This window comes from Gopherus flavomarginatus, chromosome 11, assembly GCF_025201925.1.
Source record: "Gopherus flavomarginatus isolate rGopFla2 chromosome 11, rGopFla2.mat.asm, whole genome shotgun sequence".
NCBI lineage: Eukaryota > Metazoa > Chordata > Testudines > Testudinidae > Gopherus > Gopherus flavomarginatus.
In genome coordinates, this window is record NC_066627.1 from 35,376,501 (window position 1) to 35,395,936 (window position 19,436).

The 19,436-nt window shown below is 46.1% G+C and overlaps 1 protein-coding gene across 4 annotated transcripts in view; it reads right to left on the reverse strand.

The window, feature by feature from the left end:
* Positions 1-18,442, reverse strand: part of PREX1 (phosphatidylinositol-3,4,5-trisphosphate dependent Rac exchange factor 1) — a 232,794-nt gene extending 214,352 nt beyond the window's left edge. For 2 of the 4 annotated variants that reach the window (XM_050917249.1, XM_050917248.1), the window contains exon 1: positions 17,795-18,442. In XM_050917249.1, coding sequence (XP_050773206.1) covers positions 17,795-17,947 — 153 coding nt within the window. In that variant the 5' untranslated portion in view covers positions 17,948-18,442. Of the gene's footprint in view, positions 1-9,923; positions 9,997-17,794 lie in introns of all 4 variants that reach the window. The other 2 variants (XM_050917250.1, XM_050917247.1) reach the window with 2 other exon arrangements.
* Between the last annotated feature and the right edge of the window lie 994 nt (positions 18,443-19,436).

Genomic DNA, 19,436 nt, shown 5'->3' on the forward strand with positions numbered 1-19,436 from the left:
AAGGCTCTATGCACCACTGAAGATCCACATTAAGGGCTTAATAGGACTTAAATGGTCCCAAAGGGCTTTGTGCAAACCCTGTGCCCTGCGGTGTATTTCACCATCCAGGCAAAGGTTCAAGAGAAGAGAGCACCTTCCTGCCCAATCGGCCTGCAACACTGATTTGCTCTGTTCAGCTCAGTTCAGCTATTCGGGCCACTTGGCCTCTTGGCTTCATTTGGCTAATAGCCATGCACAGGCATGGCCAGGGAGCTGTGCGTGCACTATAGGAATGTTTGCACATGCAGTGAGTGCCTTGTTTATATCTGGAGGCAGCATAGAGGCCAAGTTCTGTGATTTCTGATCCACCCCTTTTCTGTTTCTCTTGAAGGATCACACCTCTGACAGTTGCAAGCTCACAGCAGACGCAACTCTGAAGCTTTCTTGGGAAATGTTCCCCTGTTGTTCTTTCCTTTTTCTATTGACTTTTCAGTAATGTACTCGTACTAGAAGAGGTAGTGCATACAACAAAGAGAGGTGGAGCTGTTATCTGCTTTCCCTTCCCCTGTAGAGTTAGGCTGGGGCGGGGGGCAGGGGATGCTGTGTATCTTGTTTATGTACACAGGGATGGATGTCCCTTGAATCCTCCTGAGAGATCTTGATGAAACATTCATGGAGGTACTCTGCAATCCGCTGCCAAAGGTTTCTGGGGAGGGCTACCTTATTTCTTCCGCAGCGGTAGGACACTTTCCCATGCCACTCTGGGATCACTTCGGCAGGCACCATTGCAGTAAACAGGCTAGTGGCATACGTGCCTGGGTGGCTTTTGGATGCCAGCAGCAACTGTGCTCTCTATGCCTTTGTTACCCTTAGAGCGAGATTTCAGCCAAAACCACCACAACCTGTGGAAAGCAGTACCAGCATTCAGTGCCATTGCTCAATGCTTGTTTCATGCAACTAAACAAGCAACACACAATTCCTAGCAGGCCCCATAACATCAGGTCCAGGAAGAGCACAGCCCACTACACCACATTACTGTGGCTGCTGGCTGCAGAGCTCCATATTGAGCTCTTCTAATAGCCCTTGTGACTGGCTGTTAAAACGCAGCGGACAGCCGCTCTACCTCAGTCCTGCCTGGCAGGAGATGATTAATGGCCCTGCACATGTGTGTTACAACAGCCTGGTCCACTGTGGATTTTTCAACTCCAAAATGATGTCCGAGAAGCAGCGCTCCACTGTCTGCAGCTGCTCCGTGAATGCCACCAGCAACTTTGACTAGATTTTTGCTCGCTATGTCTCACAGAGAGCACAGCATTTTTGCAAAATCAGAAGTTTTACAACCTTCTGTATCTGCCCCTTCAAGGGAAAGGAGAGGGGCTACCCTCACCACCCAGTAACAACACTTGGAGCAAACGGCTCCAGTGAGGTGATGAATTCAAAGTAGTCAGATTAAGCAGCGAATCCCATAGGGCCAGAGGCTCTCTGCTGCATCACTGAAACTCACCCACCTAGCTGAGATAAGAATGCAGTAAAGTGCAGACCCCTTATTAGCACTCCATTCCTAAGCCTTGGGCCCCTATCAATTAGAGTCCCCTCTCAAGAGCAGGGAACTCCCATCATTATCCACTCCCCTCACCCTCACAACCCATTCTGGAAACCCTTGGAGTTACCTTATCCAGGCTGCTGGAAAAGCCACAGCACAGCTTATTATGCCCCTCTCTGTCTTTCCTGACAAGCATTTCCCTCCTGTATCCTATCAGGGGTCACCAAGAGTTACCACAAGAGTTTCCTAAAGCAATACTAGCGGGCCTTTAACAGCAGCCACGCAAAACTGCCAGGATGACAGCGCTAGCCTTAGAATGATTTATTGTGGACAACTTGATGTCTCAGGGGATTTAGAGTTTATCTCTAGGACCCTGGTTCAAACTCAGCCCAGCTCCATAGTTAACATCTGTTGGCCACGCAGTGGGCCCTATGTAAAATGGGTTTGGTTTTAGTCTGTTTCATGTCTACAGTCTCAGCAGTGAGCATCATTAGGCACAAAGACTGAACTATCGTCTTCTCTGTAGAAGTGGTCCCTCCTGGGCAGGCCTAAGGCACACTGGCAGAACACTCTCAGAGCTGTCAGTAGTAGCATTTATGGCAGACGTGTGCAGGATATAGCAACTGGAAGGAGGTGGGCCTGTGCCGCTCAGCCCATATGGTCCTGCAATATCAAGTGCTTCTGTAACACCAACAGACCCAAGTTGTCAGTGGTGGGATTGAACCTGGGGCCTCTGGAGCTTAGTGCATGAGCCTTTACTGCGTGAGCTAAAAGCCACCCCCTTGCTAGCTAAGGCTGTAGAGCAGACTCATTTTATCTCTCTCTCTAAGTAGTTTCGGTGCCACTAGATGGGACAGAACACCACACCCAGGAGGTGTGTGGGTTACACTTCCTCCAGCACTCTGATAGTGCAAGCAAAACATTTACACATGCATCCAACTGCATGCCCAAATCAGATAACTCTGCACCTAACATGGACTATATGGAGCCTTGGAAAATGTGTCCCCAAACACTGGCAACTGAACAACTGATGACTCATGGGGAGGGAAGGAAGTTCCGACTGTCTGGATGTAAAGCACAGCCCTCTCTTTGCCGAATGCGGCTTTGGGGGCCAGCTGAACAGCCATTAGCCTCTGTTTTTGCAGAGATATATGACAGTGCCTGAAAAAGTGGATGTGCATCCATTTTACATAGGCAAACTAGACACTTTGTGAAGCACAACCCAACTTGCCTGCAAAGATCAGGGATCTGCAAGCGCAAAACTGGGAGTTTAAAAACGGAGGCCAGCTTGAGACTGGGTAAAATTTCACCCTCTGGGCCACTGAAGTCAATGGAGTTACAGCCAGGATAAATCAGGCTCCTCTGTGTAGTTGATATGGTCCCTCAGTAATGACCTGCTGCAGGAAGTCGATAAGCTCCAGTCCACTAAGCAACCAAAGACTTACATGAACATAAATGGTTCCACAGCTCAACAGTCCACGCCCTCTCCAACATCACCTTGGGAAACCTGGCCTAATCCCAAAATGACTGAGGTGCAGATATTTACTGCCTCTTCCATAATCAAAGCAATAAAGGAAGTGGCAGGCTGGAGCTACGCTCTGCATTGCACAGAATCAGGCTGCCAACCAGTTCGTAAGTCCCTGTGCTGCAGAGTGGTGCTGGGGAAGAGGGGCCAAACCCTGTCTTTCTGTCATCAGGTTTCCAGTGGCCCATCAGAGCTGCCAGTCAGCTGCTGGCAATCACTATCTTATGGCCTGACATCTGGCTATCAGCTGTGTAAGCAGGGGTTTTTCTCCTAATGAAGAGGGCTCTGCATTTCCCAGCGGAAGAGGGAAGGAGCGAGCACAGCCACAGGGCTGTTTTCTCTCACTCTGGTTTGTTGGCATCTGCAGTTCAAAGGGTTCCTGAGGCCTCACCAAGAAAGTGGCTTCTACAGCGGGGGAAGGAGGGAATGATCATCAGCAATGACACCTCCCGGGGATTCTTTCACCGTCCAGTTTTGCCACCAGGTCTGACTCTCCCCAGCAACGTGACTCACTCACATCCACAGGAGACAAGGCTGAGGTCCCAGTCAGGCCTTTGATCTGCAGCTAGATGAAAGTTCACAATTCTGTTCAGGTCACAACTACAGTGCTGGATGGACTCCTGAGACCAGGCCTCAGTTTATGGTCCAGAACAGAATGGGAAAGCTGCAGAGGCAGCAAACGCAGCCCCTACATAAAAGGACTGCTCCTTGCTTTGTGGCTGATTCAGAACTGACATTGTTGGGCATTTCAATCCCCTGCCCCAGTCTCTGACTGGTAGGGGCTGGGAATGTTGCACTCATCCCCAGGAACACTTCAGATACTAAAAGGCAACCCTTGCAAATAAATAAGGAGTGACACTAAGGGAGCTCCAGGAGGGAATCGTAGTCCCAACCCATACTCTGTGGACAGAAGGATGGTTGCTTTAGTGTGAGCTGGAGCACAGAATGTAAATTACAGGGAGAAACTGGAAATGCATGGACAGGAACCACCCCAGCCCCAGAGGAAAACAACAGTTAAAATCCAAGATGATGACAGTGCCCTGCCCCTGCTTTTTAGCTCTTTAATCCGACTGGCCTTCATGTGTCCTAAAACAGCACCACCTAACTGATTATATTAATGAAGGCATTTAACAATTCTGTCAGCTCAGGGCATTTAGCAGAAATACTGCTGTGTAAACACGGATTACGTGTCCCACCACAACACAAAGAGGTTGGGAGTAAGCGGGCAGCACTAATGAACTGCACATTCTTTCCTGTCATCCAAAGCACAGAACAAAAGGCTCTGGCTTTTTCACAGCTGAAAGTCGGATGAGGAGGAACCATCATGCCATGTAGCCAGAGAGGGGGGAAGAGAGAGAACAGTTTGTGACGATTACAGAGATTTCACTGACAAGACAGATTTTTTTGCCATCATGAAAACTGTTACTAGCAAATCAAAAGTCTCTCCAACATAGCAGAGTGTGGGGGACTCACTGGCAGCCAAGCTCCAGCCCTTCCCTCCAGCACCTCCCACCCAACAGCAGCCCCACTGATCAATTCCCCCCCCTCCCTCCCAGTGCCTCCCACCCACCGCAGATCAGCTGTTCCTCGGCATGCAGGAGACTCTGGGAGGGAGGAGGAGGAGTGGGGATGGGTCGTGCTTGGGGGAGGGAGCGGAACTGGATGGGAAGAGGTGTGGCAGGGGTGAGGGTTTGGGGGAAAGGGTGGAGTGGGGGCAGGGCCTGGGACTGACAGGGGTTGAGCACCCCCGGGGAAAGTTGGAAGCTGGCGCCTGCGTTTTTATCTGCTAATCTCTAGAAGGCGCAAGCAAGAACTCAGAGGTCAAATGAGGTCTCTGCAAAACTTCTGCTCTTCTCCATTACTGGATTTAATTTTTGTGGTGGGGAAGGTGGTGATTGTCCTTGATGGAGGTCAAAGCTATGGAGAGTAGCAGAACACATCTGGGCCATCAATGCATTTCAGCTGATTTCTCCACTGGCAACCCACATAGACCTTCTGACACTGGACAACAGAGTCCAAGAGCCACAGCAGGTATTTCTTATATTTGAAAAATGGTTGTGACGGTTGCTGTGAGGCACCTGCCAAGAAAAAACCCAGCTCAGATAAAGAACCCAGCTCTGAGGATGAAGAGAAAAACCGAAGATGTCAGTAGGAGCAGGGAATTTCAGAAACTACCCTTGTTTTTAGTTCTCTTGTATTTTCTTCCAATTGTCTGAAGGGAAACAGCAGGCAGGCACCAGAAATTATTTATTTTTCAGCTGCTACTTTGACAGGTTTCACCTGTCTCCCAGACTCATTTGGATGAGTACAGACACACTTCACTGGGGAGCACTCTGCTCCTTAAAATATCAAATATTAGGTTTGCAAACAGTACTGAGAGCAGGTGAGACAAAGACAAGTACAGTTTAAGGAGATAACCTTGAAAAGGGAACCCAACTTTTGCAGATGTGATTTTCTGACTGTATTTAACTGTGGCTGCAAATTCTCCCATTTCAGGGTGAAATCTTCCTCCCCACACTGGCCCCTTCATGCCAGATGCAAGGGCCGGAGCAACATAAAAAGGCCTTAAAAGTCAGGGGACGATTCCTCCATCACAGGACCTGTGGGTTCCTTTGATGACCCCCCTGCAAGCCCTGGTACAGGAGTCGTGCTGGGGCGGGGCTACAGCCCCATAGTGCTGCACACATTCTGCACTGGGTGATAGCCCACAGGACAGCCCCAGGAGGCTGCTGTAATATGAACAACCTCCAGACTAAGTTATAGCAGGGCCCCTCCAGCCTCTGGATCAGGAGAGAACAAAAGTGGCTTAAAGTTACCTTATCCCTTTCCCCCTGGGCTGTGAGATCTATGCTGTGCCTAGCAGCACAACACAGAATTTCACCCTGTATGTCTAAGCACTGGAATGCTGCTGCAAATCAGACACTCACACATCTATGATGCTAGCACTGGCACAAGCAGTAAACTAGCTTAAAACTGGAGGTGCAAAATCTGTGCCCATAAAAATAGAGCAGGCCTTTTCAAAACATGACTGATTTGCTATGATATATGTAAAAATTACAGGATCACATACCCCCCCCACCCACCAATATGCATCACCTCTGTTCATGGAACACAGCAACTATAACCAGTTTAGGGCAGGAGATGAAGAATAATAAACCCATTTGAAAGCGTAGGAAAAATGTGATCCCTCTTATTATCTATAGAAAGCAAAATATTCTTAATGGATAACAACCAGTTTCCCACCATGCGAAGCCAGGAATTGGACGTTCCCTGCCTTCAGTCATATAGGCAGAAGTGTTCACTCAAATTATGTGCCAGTGAAGGGAGCCAGAAGCATCTTCACTATTAGTGGTTTGTTTCATTTTTCTATCCACAGGTCTTTTCCTGTTAGAGCCCCGAGTCTCTGCCCCTCACTTGCACTCACCCAGCTGCTGTGCTGCTTCTGCAAAGGAGATTAGTTGCACAGGCACCAGAGCGGCTGGGAAATCATAGAACTATTCTCTGCTCCCTGCCCCCTTGTAATGACACATGATCAAACCACTGGCATCCTTGTAGCAAGGGGAAGGATTGAATGGCAAAAGGGCAGATTGCTGGTTACTGCAATTCAGAGGAGGGATAAATAATGGTCTTCAGCCACACAGCAGAACTATATTCAGCTCAGACACCTTGAACTGTAGAGGTGGCGAGCACAAGGACAGTGGCGTTGAGATAAACCACAACAAGGGTCAGGAGTGCATTGGGCTGTAATGAACCAAGGAGAATAAGAGAAATGACGGGTTAATCCCCACCAAATTGGCATGTCTGGTAGTGAACTGGTGACAAATGGACTGTACACAACAATTAGTTCAGGGGTGTTTTTAGCATGCAATGGTCCCATGGGCTATATGCAGCTCAGTAGAATTAGGGGTTCCAGTTCCCTTTCCTTGAGTCCTGTTCAAGCAGGAAGGTGTGGTAGGGCAGGGTGAGCTGAGCACACCCCCTTGCATCACACTTGAGATGGCATCTCAAGGGCAGGGCCTGCTCTGTTCGGTCACTCAGATTAAGAAGTTGTGGCCTGGTCTTCAGAGGTGCTGAGCATCTATAGTTCATCTTGCCTTCAACTGGAGTTCTGAGTGCTTAGTTGTCCTACAAATCAGACCCTGAGTGAGATCATAGGGCTCCATCCATTTGCCATGTACTGTTTATAACATCAAATAAAAAAAAGAAGAGAGTTTTCCAAGCTGCATTTTGTGAAATAACCCCATCCCACACACAAGTATAATCACAGTTTAAGTGTCCCTTTGGCTGACTTTTCAGCTCCTTTTGGACCAATCCGCAGTCCCCAATGCCATGAGCTGAGCAATCTGAGATAACTTCTGGGCAGATTGTCGTGAACAGGGTAGGATGTATATGGTCAAATCTAGGCTCTGCGGTAGGCGGAGCTCTGCTATTCTATCCATCATGTCTAAGCAGTAAAGGAGACTTTATTAATAAACAAAGTCTCACATAGGGTGACCAGATGAGAGAAAGAAAATATCGGGACACATGGTGGGGGGGGGTCGCTGGCGAAGCAAACCAAAAAAAGCCGAGTACTGCTGGCAGAGCAAAAAAAAAAAGAGAAATACCAAAGATCGGTCGGGACACGGGACAAACACCTAAATATCGGGACGGTCCCGATTTTATTGGGACATCTGGTCACTCTAGTCTCACAGCACCCCACAAGGTAGGTATTATTCACCCCATTTTGCAGATGGAGAAACACCAAGCTCTCAGAACAAGTCATTAGCAGAATCAAAAAAAGAACCCTGGATTCCTGGTTCACAATCTCTTGTTCTAACCCTTTAGACCAGGGGCAGTCAGTAGGCAGACTGCGGGCCAAATCTGGACCCAGACACTTTTGAACGGACAGCAAAATCTTTTTACTTATTTACTTATTATCATTATTGCTATTGCAGTGTGGAAAATGTTTCTCTAGAGTCTGCCCTTTGTCTATACCTTGACCAAGAAATTTGGGTCGTGACAAAAAAAATTGGACTACCCCTCCTGTAGACTGTACGCTGTTGCCTTCCAAGCTATGCTACAGAAGGAGGGTGAAAGGAAGCTGCTTACTGGTACATCGAAACAAGTAAAAATTATAGGGATCTCTCAGCTCCATGACACATAGAGATCTCAGTGTCGTTAACATCAACACGATTCAGCCTCTGGAGTACCATGCTCTGAACTACAAAAGATGAGTTCCATAGGAGGCACTGGAAACATCTGAAAGGCATGAAGATACCATGGGAAAAACCTAATCCCTTCCATTCTCTTTCTCCTCCCTTTCAGACATGCTAGTGCACACTTCAGAAGTACACCTCTTTTATCCTTGGTGCACCAATTCTGCAGGAAGGAGAGGGGAGGGGGAAGAGGAAAGGGAATGATTTATCCTATCCTTTTTTCCTAATAACCCTTTCATTGCTGTTAGGACATTATGAGCCAGATCGTCAGCAGGAGAAAACTGGTGGAGCTCCACTGACTTCATCTGAGCTACTCTGATTTATATCAGCTGAGATACTGACTGAAGAAGAAATGGGTTGGTTTGTCTGTTTTTAATTGCTTTTGTTTCATTCCCTACATTCAGGTTGCTTTCTGCAGTGGAAAATACGAACTGCCTCCCATGGCTCAGCTGTTGCCTACAGTACCCAGAGTGATTTAAGGGTTTACCTCTAAAACACTACAGCTGCAGTGCTTCAGTGTAGACACTCCCTACAGCAACAGGAGGGATTCTCCCATTGCTGTAGTTAATCCACCTCCCCGAGAGGTGGTAACTAGCGTTGTCTACACCAGGGGTTAAGTCTGCACAGCTATGCCTGTCAAAGGTGTGGATTTCTCAGGCCCCAAGTTTTCAGTTCCTCAATCTCTTCCTCATTCTCTATCTGTTGGTTTAACTACGTCAGTCAGAGGGGTGAAAAATCCACACCCCAAGCGGCATAACTGAGTTGACGTAAGTTCTTGTGTAAACAATGCTAAATCGATGGAAGAATTCTTCTGTCAACCTAGCTACCGCCTTTCAGGAAAGTGGATTATATTGTCTACAGTGTCTACACTGAACCACTACAGTGGCACCACTGTAGCATTTTAAGCCCTAGTCCTTAACAGTCAGTTTTGCTGGGAACTTACCCAGACGGGAAGGGAGGACTCTTCTGAGAAGGGAAATCTCTTTAACTAACAGAATGAAGTATTGCCTACCCCAAACATTCAAGCACCATGAGTCAGGCCCCTAAAAAAATCAAGGGATTTAAAAAAGAATAATACACTTGGGAGTTTTTTCTTTTGCCTTCTGGAAGGGGGCTATTGCTTCACGTTTTCAAGCTTTTCTCCATCCCTGGAGGGCTAGAAACTCTTTTTTTTTAATGAAAGCAGAGATGCCCATGTATTTATACAACTTCATGAGCTGGAGCTTTAAAAACAATGCTGAATATGAAACTCTCAAAAAAAAAATCTTAAGAGTTAGCAACATTGAGAATGATAAGGATTTTCAAAAGGAAAATAAATAAATTTGAGTGCCTCTCACATACACTGTAGCAATACATAAGCACATGACGCTGATCCCCAGAAACCAGAGGACAGCAATACTAATTTAGATCTTTTCCCAGTGAGTTCCTTTCCCCACTCCCTTCTGCTCAATTTAGCTGCCTTAGAGCAAAGAAACAACAGTTACCTAAACCACAGGGTACATCTTCCTGCAGCCAGAGTTTATCTGCATCTGTTGAACCTGAAACAGGCGTAGAACAGGGCAGGACAGGAAACCATACCACACCTCTGAGACAAATGTGTTTTCTTGACTCTGAACCCCAAAGCACTGATCCTGAACGCAAACAAGCTGGTGAAAATATGAAAAACACCTCTGCCTGTTACCTTTTGAGATGGGTGGAGTGCACAATTCAGAGATACCAGATCGATTACGACGCAAAGCAAATAACAGAAAATCCTGCAGGGTACAGAACAAAAGTATTTTGAGTCTGTAGAATGCGGTCTAATATATGCGATGGCACGTGTCCTAACATATCACATTTACACAAATGATGAGATGGAGAAAGACATCTAGATTTTATCAAAAAAGATTGTATAATACTTTGATCTAAAAATAGGTCAGGTGCAAATACTTACCCTACATGAAACCTGTCTTAGATAGGGACAGTCTAACTTAAAAATCATTCTCATGCCACCACAATACACACAACAGTTGCTCACAGTGACCAGAAAGTATATTCTGTCAAATGTTACAAGTTAGTGATTTGACTTTACAAAGATGACATGTGGAGCCAGATTTTCATACAAGCTGGGCACAGCATAGCCATATATCCTTGCACTATCCTGATTTCAGGCACAATTGTATTAGCTACTAGCATAAGTGAGGGCTCAGTGTTTAGTGAAGTTCAAAGTGTGTACAGAAACGTGTATACAATAGGTTACCTACATAACATTTGCAGTGGGAGATGGGGTTCATGCAGTTACGACAGTTCCACATGCAGATCAGATGTTTACACTGGTAAACTGGCCGAATGAACATGTAAATAACGATGTCTAGCTAACTATTTGTGGGCACCAATATTTGGTTTGCTCTTGGAGTCCTAGTAAATGAGCATGCACGGAATTGCAAATACATTTCTAAGCTGGCTTTCAGGTCTTCCCTACCAAATATCTGGCCCTTCATAATTGCAATGCTGCAGCTCTGATTAGGGATTTTTGGAACTGAATATACAGAACTCTAACAAACACAGCTTTCTTGTTTTCTTTGAATTTGGTAGTGAATTTTAGTGCTGCTGTAAGATGGACAATGCTGGTGAATGAAGACTTCTCTTTATCCACAGACTAGGTACAGCATGAACAATCAGTTGCACACATACAAAATGAGAAATGACTGCCTATGAACAAGTACAGCAGAAAGGGATCTGGGGGTCATAGTGCATATCAGTCAACAGTGTAACACTGTTTCAAAAAAAGCGAATATCATTCTAGGATGTATTAGCGGGAGTGTTGTAAGCAAGACATGAGAATTAATTCTTTTGCTCTACTCCGCGCTGATTAGATCTCAGCTGGAGTATTGTGTCCAGTTCTGGGTGCCCTATTTCAGGAAAGATGTGGACAAATTGAAGAACGTCCAGAGAACAGCAACAAAAATGATTAAAGGACTAGAAAACATGACCTATGAAGGAAGATTGAAAAAAATGGGTTTGTTTAGTCTGGAAAAGAGAAGACTGATCACAGTTTTCAAATACATAAAAGGTTGTCGTTACAAGGAGGAGGGAGAAAAATTGTTCTTCTTAACCTCTGAGGATAGGACAAGAAGCAAGGGACTTAAATTGCAGCAAGGGAAGTTTAGGTTGGACATTAGGAAAAACTTCCTGTCAGGATGGTTAAGCACTGGAATAAATTGCCTAGGGAGGGTGTGGAATCTCAATCATTGGAGATTTTTAAGAGTAGGTTAGACAAACACTTGTCAGGGATGGTCTAGATAATACTTAGTCCTGCCCTGAGTGCAAAGGACTGGACTAGATGACCTCTTGAGGTCCCTTCCAGTCCTATGAGTCTCATAGTCTATGAGTCTATGAGCAACAGCAGTGCCCAGCCAACATTCCTCAGACTCAAAGACAATACCTCATTCTCAATGATCTATTACATTCTTGGCCTCTCTGATGGGAATGCCAGTACCAACTGAGATGGTGGGTTTGGAGTGTACCCAGCTGGACACTGGATTGAGATTATCATTCGATTTTCACACAAGCCTTTGATCACAACTTTTTATTTTCTCACACAGAGCACAGGACCTAGAGAAGCCTTTCCAAATCACAGTGAAGAAAGTTAAATCAGGCAGTAGTGAGGGAATGAATTAATTGAATCTTTTTAGGTTCTGGAGACTCTGAAAATTCTTATGGTTTACGATCACAGCAGACACCAAGGATAAAATTCTCTCTCTGAAGCCCATTTTATGCCACCAGTAACTTTCAGTAAAGTTCCATTAGCCTTTGACATGTTTTCCATTTGATCTTCTATTTGATCAATATTCCTTTAACTACATTGGCATCCTCAGGTTTTCACCTTCTCCCTCTCAAATGCCTCACTGATGGTTTAAAGAGTTGTTGATGGAAACTTTTGGTCCCATCTACACCGCAAATGGCTTTAATGAACTTATACTTGTGTGAGTAAAGTTAAGTTACTCATGTGTGCAGGCATTTTTAGAGTAGGGTCCTGATCGTCTAATGCTTTACGCTATGGCTATGTCTACAGGGGTAGGCAACCTATGGCACGGGTGCCGAAGGCAGCACACGAGCTGGTTTTCAGCGGCACTCACACTGCCCGGGTCCTGGCCACCAGTCCGGGGGGCTCTGCATTTTAATTTAATTTAAATGAAGCTTCTTAAACATTTTAAAAACCTTATTTACTTTACGAACGACAATAGTTTAGTTATATATTATAGACTTATAGAAAGAGACCTTCTAAAAACGTTAAAATGTATTACTGGCACATGAAACCTTAAATTAGAGTGAATAAATGAAGACTTGGCACACCACTTCTGAAAGGTTGCCGACCCCGGTATACACTATGAGCTAATGTGATTCCCAGCTCATGAATACATAATCATGCTAGCTCTCCTATGAGCTAGCACACTAAAAATAGCACTGTAGCCACGCTGGCATGGGCAGAAGCAGCATGGGACTAGCCCTACTGAGTACAAACCTGCCTGTACTCCATGGGTATGCATGCAGCGTGGCCGGCCTTTGCCTCTGTTACCACTGCCCAGCTACACTGCTATTTTCAGTATGCCAGCTAGCCCTGGTGAGCGCTAGCACAAATATGTCTAGGGGAACTGGGAATCACACCTCTAGCTTGTAATGCAGATGTAGCCTTACATCACAGTACCATGTCTGCTTAGGAGTATGGAGCAGATAGGCAGATAAGAAAGGTGGTACAACAATACACATCCACATTCATGATAAAATCCGTAGCCATCGTTCATTAGTGTGGGATGGCCCAGAAGAAAACTTTGACTTTTTATTCAGGGTGGTAGCCCTCAGTTTAAGGAAATTATAGGCTTTGCAGGCTCAGAAGGATAGTTAAAAGGACATTAAAGGGGTGCTATTGATTTAGGATAGGTTGAAATTCTAGATTTTGTTAAAATAAAATTCCTGCAAGTAAAGTGAATAGGAGCATTTTTGTGAGAACTTGAAAAAAATGTGATGATAAGTTGTTGGTTTTATATAAATCTCCCCGTCCAGGATTCTGAAACATAACATAATGCTACCTTCTACAGGAGTTCCAGAAACAAGACAAGACAGGGACAAACTGGCTGGAGACTCTTTTCATTGTCCAAAACTCAATTAAATGCAAAAAGTTAACCAACAGCTAATTGGTGAAAAATTCATTAAATATTTTATATCTTGCCAGATTGAATAATCTTAGATTCTAAAGTATTATCAATAACACAGGACATTGGCATTTCACGTATATGATTATTTTGGGTCAGTTACTTTAAAATGAAATATATTTTATTTAGATACATAAATAGTTGAGGCTTGACAACTTAGCTCAAATGCCCCTTTCAACATACATCTTCTTATTCCCCAGGAGAAAAAAATCCAACCATTTTCCATGGTGATGTTGCAGTTTTTGTTAAGAACCTAAAAGACACTCCATTCTATAATTTCCTTGATGTCCACTTGACTGAGCCATGGAAGCAAAAGAGAGGCCATAGAATCTTTTATACAAAGCAAATAAAGGCTGGGCCTCTGTGTGTATAGGGACCCCCACCTAGCTTAGAGGGAAAAGGTCTCTAAGCACCAAAAAACCAAAAATCCTTTCCCTTTACTGCTACATGACCATATACAAGTCTTTCTAAAAGAGATAAAAATGCTCTTAGTTACTTTGATTTATTGGCAAATCCATAACATCAAATACCCATGAGATTCCTTTACATTACCAAGGAAGACAAGGAGGTTGCTGGTAGATGGCTGTGTCAACACTGTGAATAAACCCATAGAATTGTGTTGTTTGCTTTTTAAAACATTGTTTATTGAGAATACTGAATGAGAACTAGGGCTTGAATGGTGAATGTTTAACAGGGGGCACAGACTCCCTCTGCCTTAACTCCTTCTAGGCCCATCTGTGTTGTCCTTACTTAGGAAAAACTCCCACTGATAATTTTGCCTGAATAGAGATGACAGGATTTAGCCCTCTTGTATTTATCAAACTCATATGTAATGTTAGTAACCAAGAGAACTGTGCTCCCCCTGCCCTGTGTCTCTCCTCTTAAGCACTGATGGGAACAAGTCGGCCTCAGACAAGGAAAATGAGTTTCTGTGGGTTTGCACGGTGAGAATACTGCACAGACTTTTGCTCCAATTGGGCCAATAACTTCTAATGCATATAGAAATCCACTTGATGGCAGTACAATTCACAGCATCCAGTGAAGCCTAACATGGTCCTCAACAAAACTTGAATGTTAACTGGGTACGTCCCTCAGAATGGCAGCAGTTTATGCTCACTTTACACAGGGGTAAATGACTGGTCACACAAAGTGCCAGGCAGTGGAGGATCAGACCCACAGATGGGAAGTAGCAGTTCTTAAGCAATACTATCATAGGACCAATTAAAAAAAAAAGGAAAAAGGAATAAAGTGAACCAAGGCATTTGTACTTGGGAGCCCAGGGTCATCTCTTGTTTTTAATAGAGCCATAGGGCAAAATCCTTGCCCTACAACCCCATGCAACCCCACTGACTCCACAGATCGTATCATCCTAGATGTTAACGATGGAAAAGATAGAATGGGTCACTCCTCCATCCCTGGGAACCAGTGCAGATTGTTCCCTGCACTACAGTCACAGAGTTTAAGGCGAGAAAGGAACATCAGATCATCTACTCTGAGCTCTTGCATATCACAGGCCACTAAACACCGCCCACTCCCCTCCACTCCTCTCCAAGCCCCACAACCAGAATTACACCAAAGTATTACAGCGCTCATTTTTTAGTGCTTTGTGCAGTCAAGTATTGAAAGTACCAAGTCATGGAACTTCCACAACTTCCCTGGAGAGGATATTCCACAGCCTAATAGGATATTCATTCCTAATCATCATCCTAACAAGAACATAAGAACGGCCGTACCGGGTCAGACCAAAGGTCCATCTAGCCCAGTATCCTGTCTACCGACAGTGGCCAATGCCAGGTGCCTCAGAGGGAATGAACCTAACAGGCAATGATCAAGTGATCTCTCTCCTGCCATCCATCTCCACCCTCTGACAAACAGAGGCTAGGGACACCATTCCTTACCCATTGTTTCACCCCATTACTCATAGTTTTAACCTCATGCTCCACACTACATAATTATTCTCCCTTGTAGGTGCTCATACCATTCAAATATTTGTAGGGGGCTGCACAGGGGGTAGCGAGGGCAGAATCTTACCCATAAAAACTAGGCCCATGATTCAGGAAATCATCCTTATTCGGGACAGAACTTAAGCACTTAAACACATGCTTAAAGTTAAGCACATGCTTAAATGCTTTCCTGAATCAGGCCTACAGGTGGAAAAGACTTGTTAGGTCATCTAATCCATCCTCCAGGCCTAGATTTAAATATCATTACTGCAACTCAAACTTTTCAGTGGAGTAGGATTATATTGTAAGAACCAAACCTCCCAAGATAATACCCAAGCCAATCAACACCCAGCAGCCAGTGCAGCACAGAACTATGGTGAAAGACTGAGACTGCCTGCTGCTCTGTTCTGAAATGTGGAAATGAAATAAAGTGCCTCTGTTTTCCCCCTTCCATTACATACAGCATAGTAATCGCTACTGCTGTCTTGAAAACTAATGACAATAAATAAATTTGCTATTTTGTTTAAATGAAAATCCCACTAATGAGACTGAACAGGCATTGAACTGTACATGTTGAAGCTAAAATACACGCAGCTGGATCTTGCCAGTGACTGACATTCCAGCCTGCAGATGACAAAATCGCAAATTCAGAACTTAGGACAGAGGAGTTTTTCTCTGAGTTTTTTGTTTCATTATGTCTGGGTCTGGGGGCAGTTTTGCAACTTGCAGCATTTTAGAGAAGCTTGTCAAACTGAAATAGAATTGTGTCTTTAAATTAATCAAACTGATTGCATTTGGAAGCTTTCAAAATGTACAGACTCTTCCTGTGTTCAACCATTTGTGAGAGAAAAGGAGGATTTAAGTGGGTACCAGCTCATAAAGCAACCACAGTCTTTTCATTTATCTTTTATGTTAGGCAATTTGCCACTTAGGAGATGCTGAAAAACCCTGCAGCCAAATTGATTAAAAAAACAACCCAACCCCAACAGACAAACCTGCCAGAAAAAACAAAAGGGTTCAGGGTATAAGCCAGTTAGATGAGTCCAGAATTTAGGACCTGGCTAGCAATCCACCAGAAAGAAAATTTCTGCCCTCTCCAATCTGTTAGAGGTCTCTGCAGGGATTCCTCGTCCAGCTTTGCATCTCGATCTACTGCAATTAGTGTATTTAGTCTCTCTCTTCTAATGACATCCGTTATCTAGTGACTTTTAGCGCAGGCTCCTCTGGTTATTTACATGAACGCTTAGGCCCTTTAACTAAGTTACACAGGAGTGTGGTGGCATGTCCAGATTTCTACACTCAGAAAGAGAGTGGAGCTTTTACTTCTGAACTTGTCAGAGGATAATTTCAAGCGAAGGGTGTAATTGTCCCCGCATGGACAGACACACCCTGACCCAATCCCATACCTATGTTTAGCATTAAAGTAAAAACCAGGCAACGAGGGGGAGAGTTTCCATCTGAGTGTAACAGACAGTCACTTCTCAACAACAGCGAAACTAAAGCAAAAGCGAACCTCCCCAGAAAGGGACTGCGACCCATTTTTTTACAGGTCCCCGTCATTATCTTACAAGACACCAGGCATGAATCCGGTCTACCCCGGGCAGGAAAGCAGAGCTCACTGTGACCGTGGGCTACAGAAGGAGGCATTTAGATCACTTTGCATTAAAGGGTTTTCTTAGTTTAAAACAAAATTCTGCTGCTAATAGCAATGCTCTTTCCAAAGCACTCGCATGCCTTCCCCGCCCCACACACACGCCCACACACACCTCGCCGGCCCCCTACACCTCGCCGCCCCCCACCAGACACATACACCAGACACACACGTCCCCCCAAATCTCCGCCCCCACCACACACACACGCCCCCACCACACACATACCTCGCCGCCCCCCACCAAACACATACACCAGACATACACGCTCGTGTCCCCCAAATCCCCGCCTCAACACACAGACATACACATGCACACATGCTCCCCACCACACACACACAGCCTTAACTGCACAACCCGCTCAAGTATTGTGAACACGCCTCTGAGTAAACAATAGGCATCCCGTAAAAGCCACACCGGCAAAGCTGCAGCGTCCACTGGGGGCACTTGCGCCAAGTGCCCCCCTGTCCAGGGGACCCACTCGCTGCCCCCCGGAGGAGAGCGCATACCCCGTGGGCACCGCACAGCAGGGCTGCATAGGAGGCGCCCTCCCACGTGCCCCATGGAAGACCCCAGCTTGAAACTACTGTGTCCTCCCAGCTGCCCCGCGCCAGTGCCTTGGGGACCCCCAGGCTGGACGCGCCGTGCGCTCCAGCTGCCCCGCGCCGGTGCCTTGGGGACCCCCAGGCTGGACGCGCCGTGCGCTCCAGCTGCCGCGCCGGTGTCCATTGGAGACCGCGTCCCCCCGCCCTGTACCCCAGCACTCACCGACTGCAGGAACCGCAGGGTGCCCACATAGTCCCGCTCGGTGCCCAGGATCTCGCTGAGGACGCAGAGGCGGAGGCGCAGCTGGCGGTCCGAGTCCTTAGGGCAGCCGGAGGGGTCCGGGGCCGCGGGGCCCCCCAGTAGCTGCGCTTCCATGGTGCTGTCGCCTCCCTAGCCGGCTGCGAGAGCTGGTGCCGCCTGTTCTTCCTGCTCCGTGGCCGGCTCAGGCGCCCTCCATCCCCGTGCGGTGCCTGGCACTGCTGGGCACGGAGCCTCCAGTGCAGCCGCCCCGGGAAGGGGGCGCTCCGTCCGGCTACAAGGTCCGGCTGCCCGGGGGCGCTGGGCTCCGGGACATGGCGGGGACAGCGGCAGCAGCGCGCGGCGCGGGCAGCACTGAATGGAGCGGGGAAAGGGAAGCCCCAAGCGCCGAGGGAGGGAAGGAAGGAGGGAAGGAAGGAGGCGGGCGGAGAGGAGCAGAAGGGGAGAGGGAGGGGGCCTGAGCCCAGCTCCAGAGGCGAGGGCTGCAAGCAGGATGGGGGAGAGAGGGGACAAGGCGCACTCAGCGGTGCAAGTGCAAGGGAGAGAGAGACAGACACACAAGAGAGAGTGAAATACACACAACTAGAGCCACAGACGGTCAGTGTCCCCATAGATATACATGGAGCGAAATACACACAGAGACTAGCCAGTATGTCCCCAGAGACGTGCAGCCAGATAAACACGCAGAGAAATACACACAAACGCGGACACACACATGTACGCAGCTACCCAGAGAAATACACATAGGTAAAGGAATGTGTGCGCACTCAGAGAAATATACACACACACTACATAAACACACAAAGAAATCTGTACAAACACACACCGAGGTAAAAACACACACAAAGAAATATACACAAGGAGAGGTACACAGATATGAAGGGAGGGATAAATATATGCACACACACAGATTACAACAAAAATTCACACAGACAAACAAATACGTAAATACAAAAGGCAGCACTTACGTCCACATAACGCTGAGCTGACACACTGGTAGACACAGCCACCCCGTCCCCATATATATATGCAAACAGATAAACATATATACAAACATACACACATGGAGAGATGATCCATTTAAAAATTGTGACGTTTGTGGTGTGGTCACACACTTTTCCCATCGCAGAGCACAGTACGCAAGGAAAATACTTTCTTAATGTGAACCAAACGTGACTCTTTAAAAATAACAGTTGGTGAGGTAATTGTATGCGCAGAGTGGAACTGGGCAGGTGAGCCAGGTCACAGCACACACAAATGGGACAGACCCTGAGTGGGTGCATATTGACATCGTTCCCGTTGACTTTAATGGAGTTATGTTGATTCAGTGTCTCAAATGGCTATGGAACCATAACAAAGCAGCCGTAACAGCCATGCAGTCTCCAGCCTGCCAGTGTTAATACATATTTATTTCCCTTTTAAAAATATTTTAACATCTCAAGGGAAAAAGTATGAAAGAATGAAGAAATGTTAATGTGAGCTATTATTAACTAATTGTTATTATTTATTATTTTATTTATATTACCCACCAGAAGAATAAAGGAAAACTTATCAGATATATATTTAGGATCCATCTAGCTTATCTACAAGCGAACCAAAATGGCCA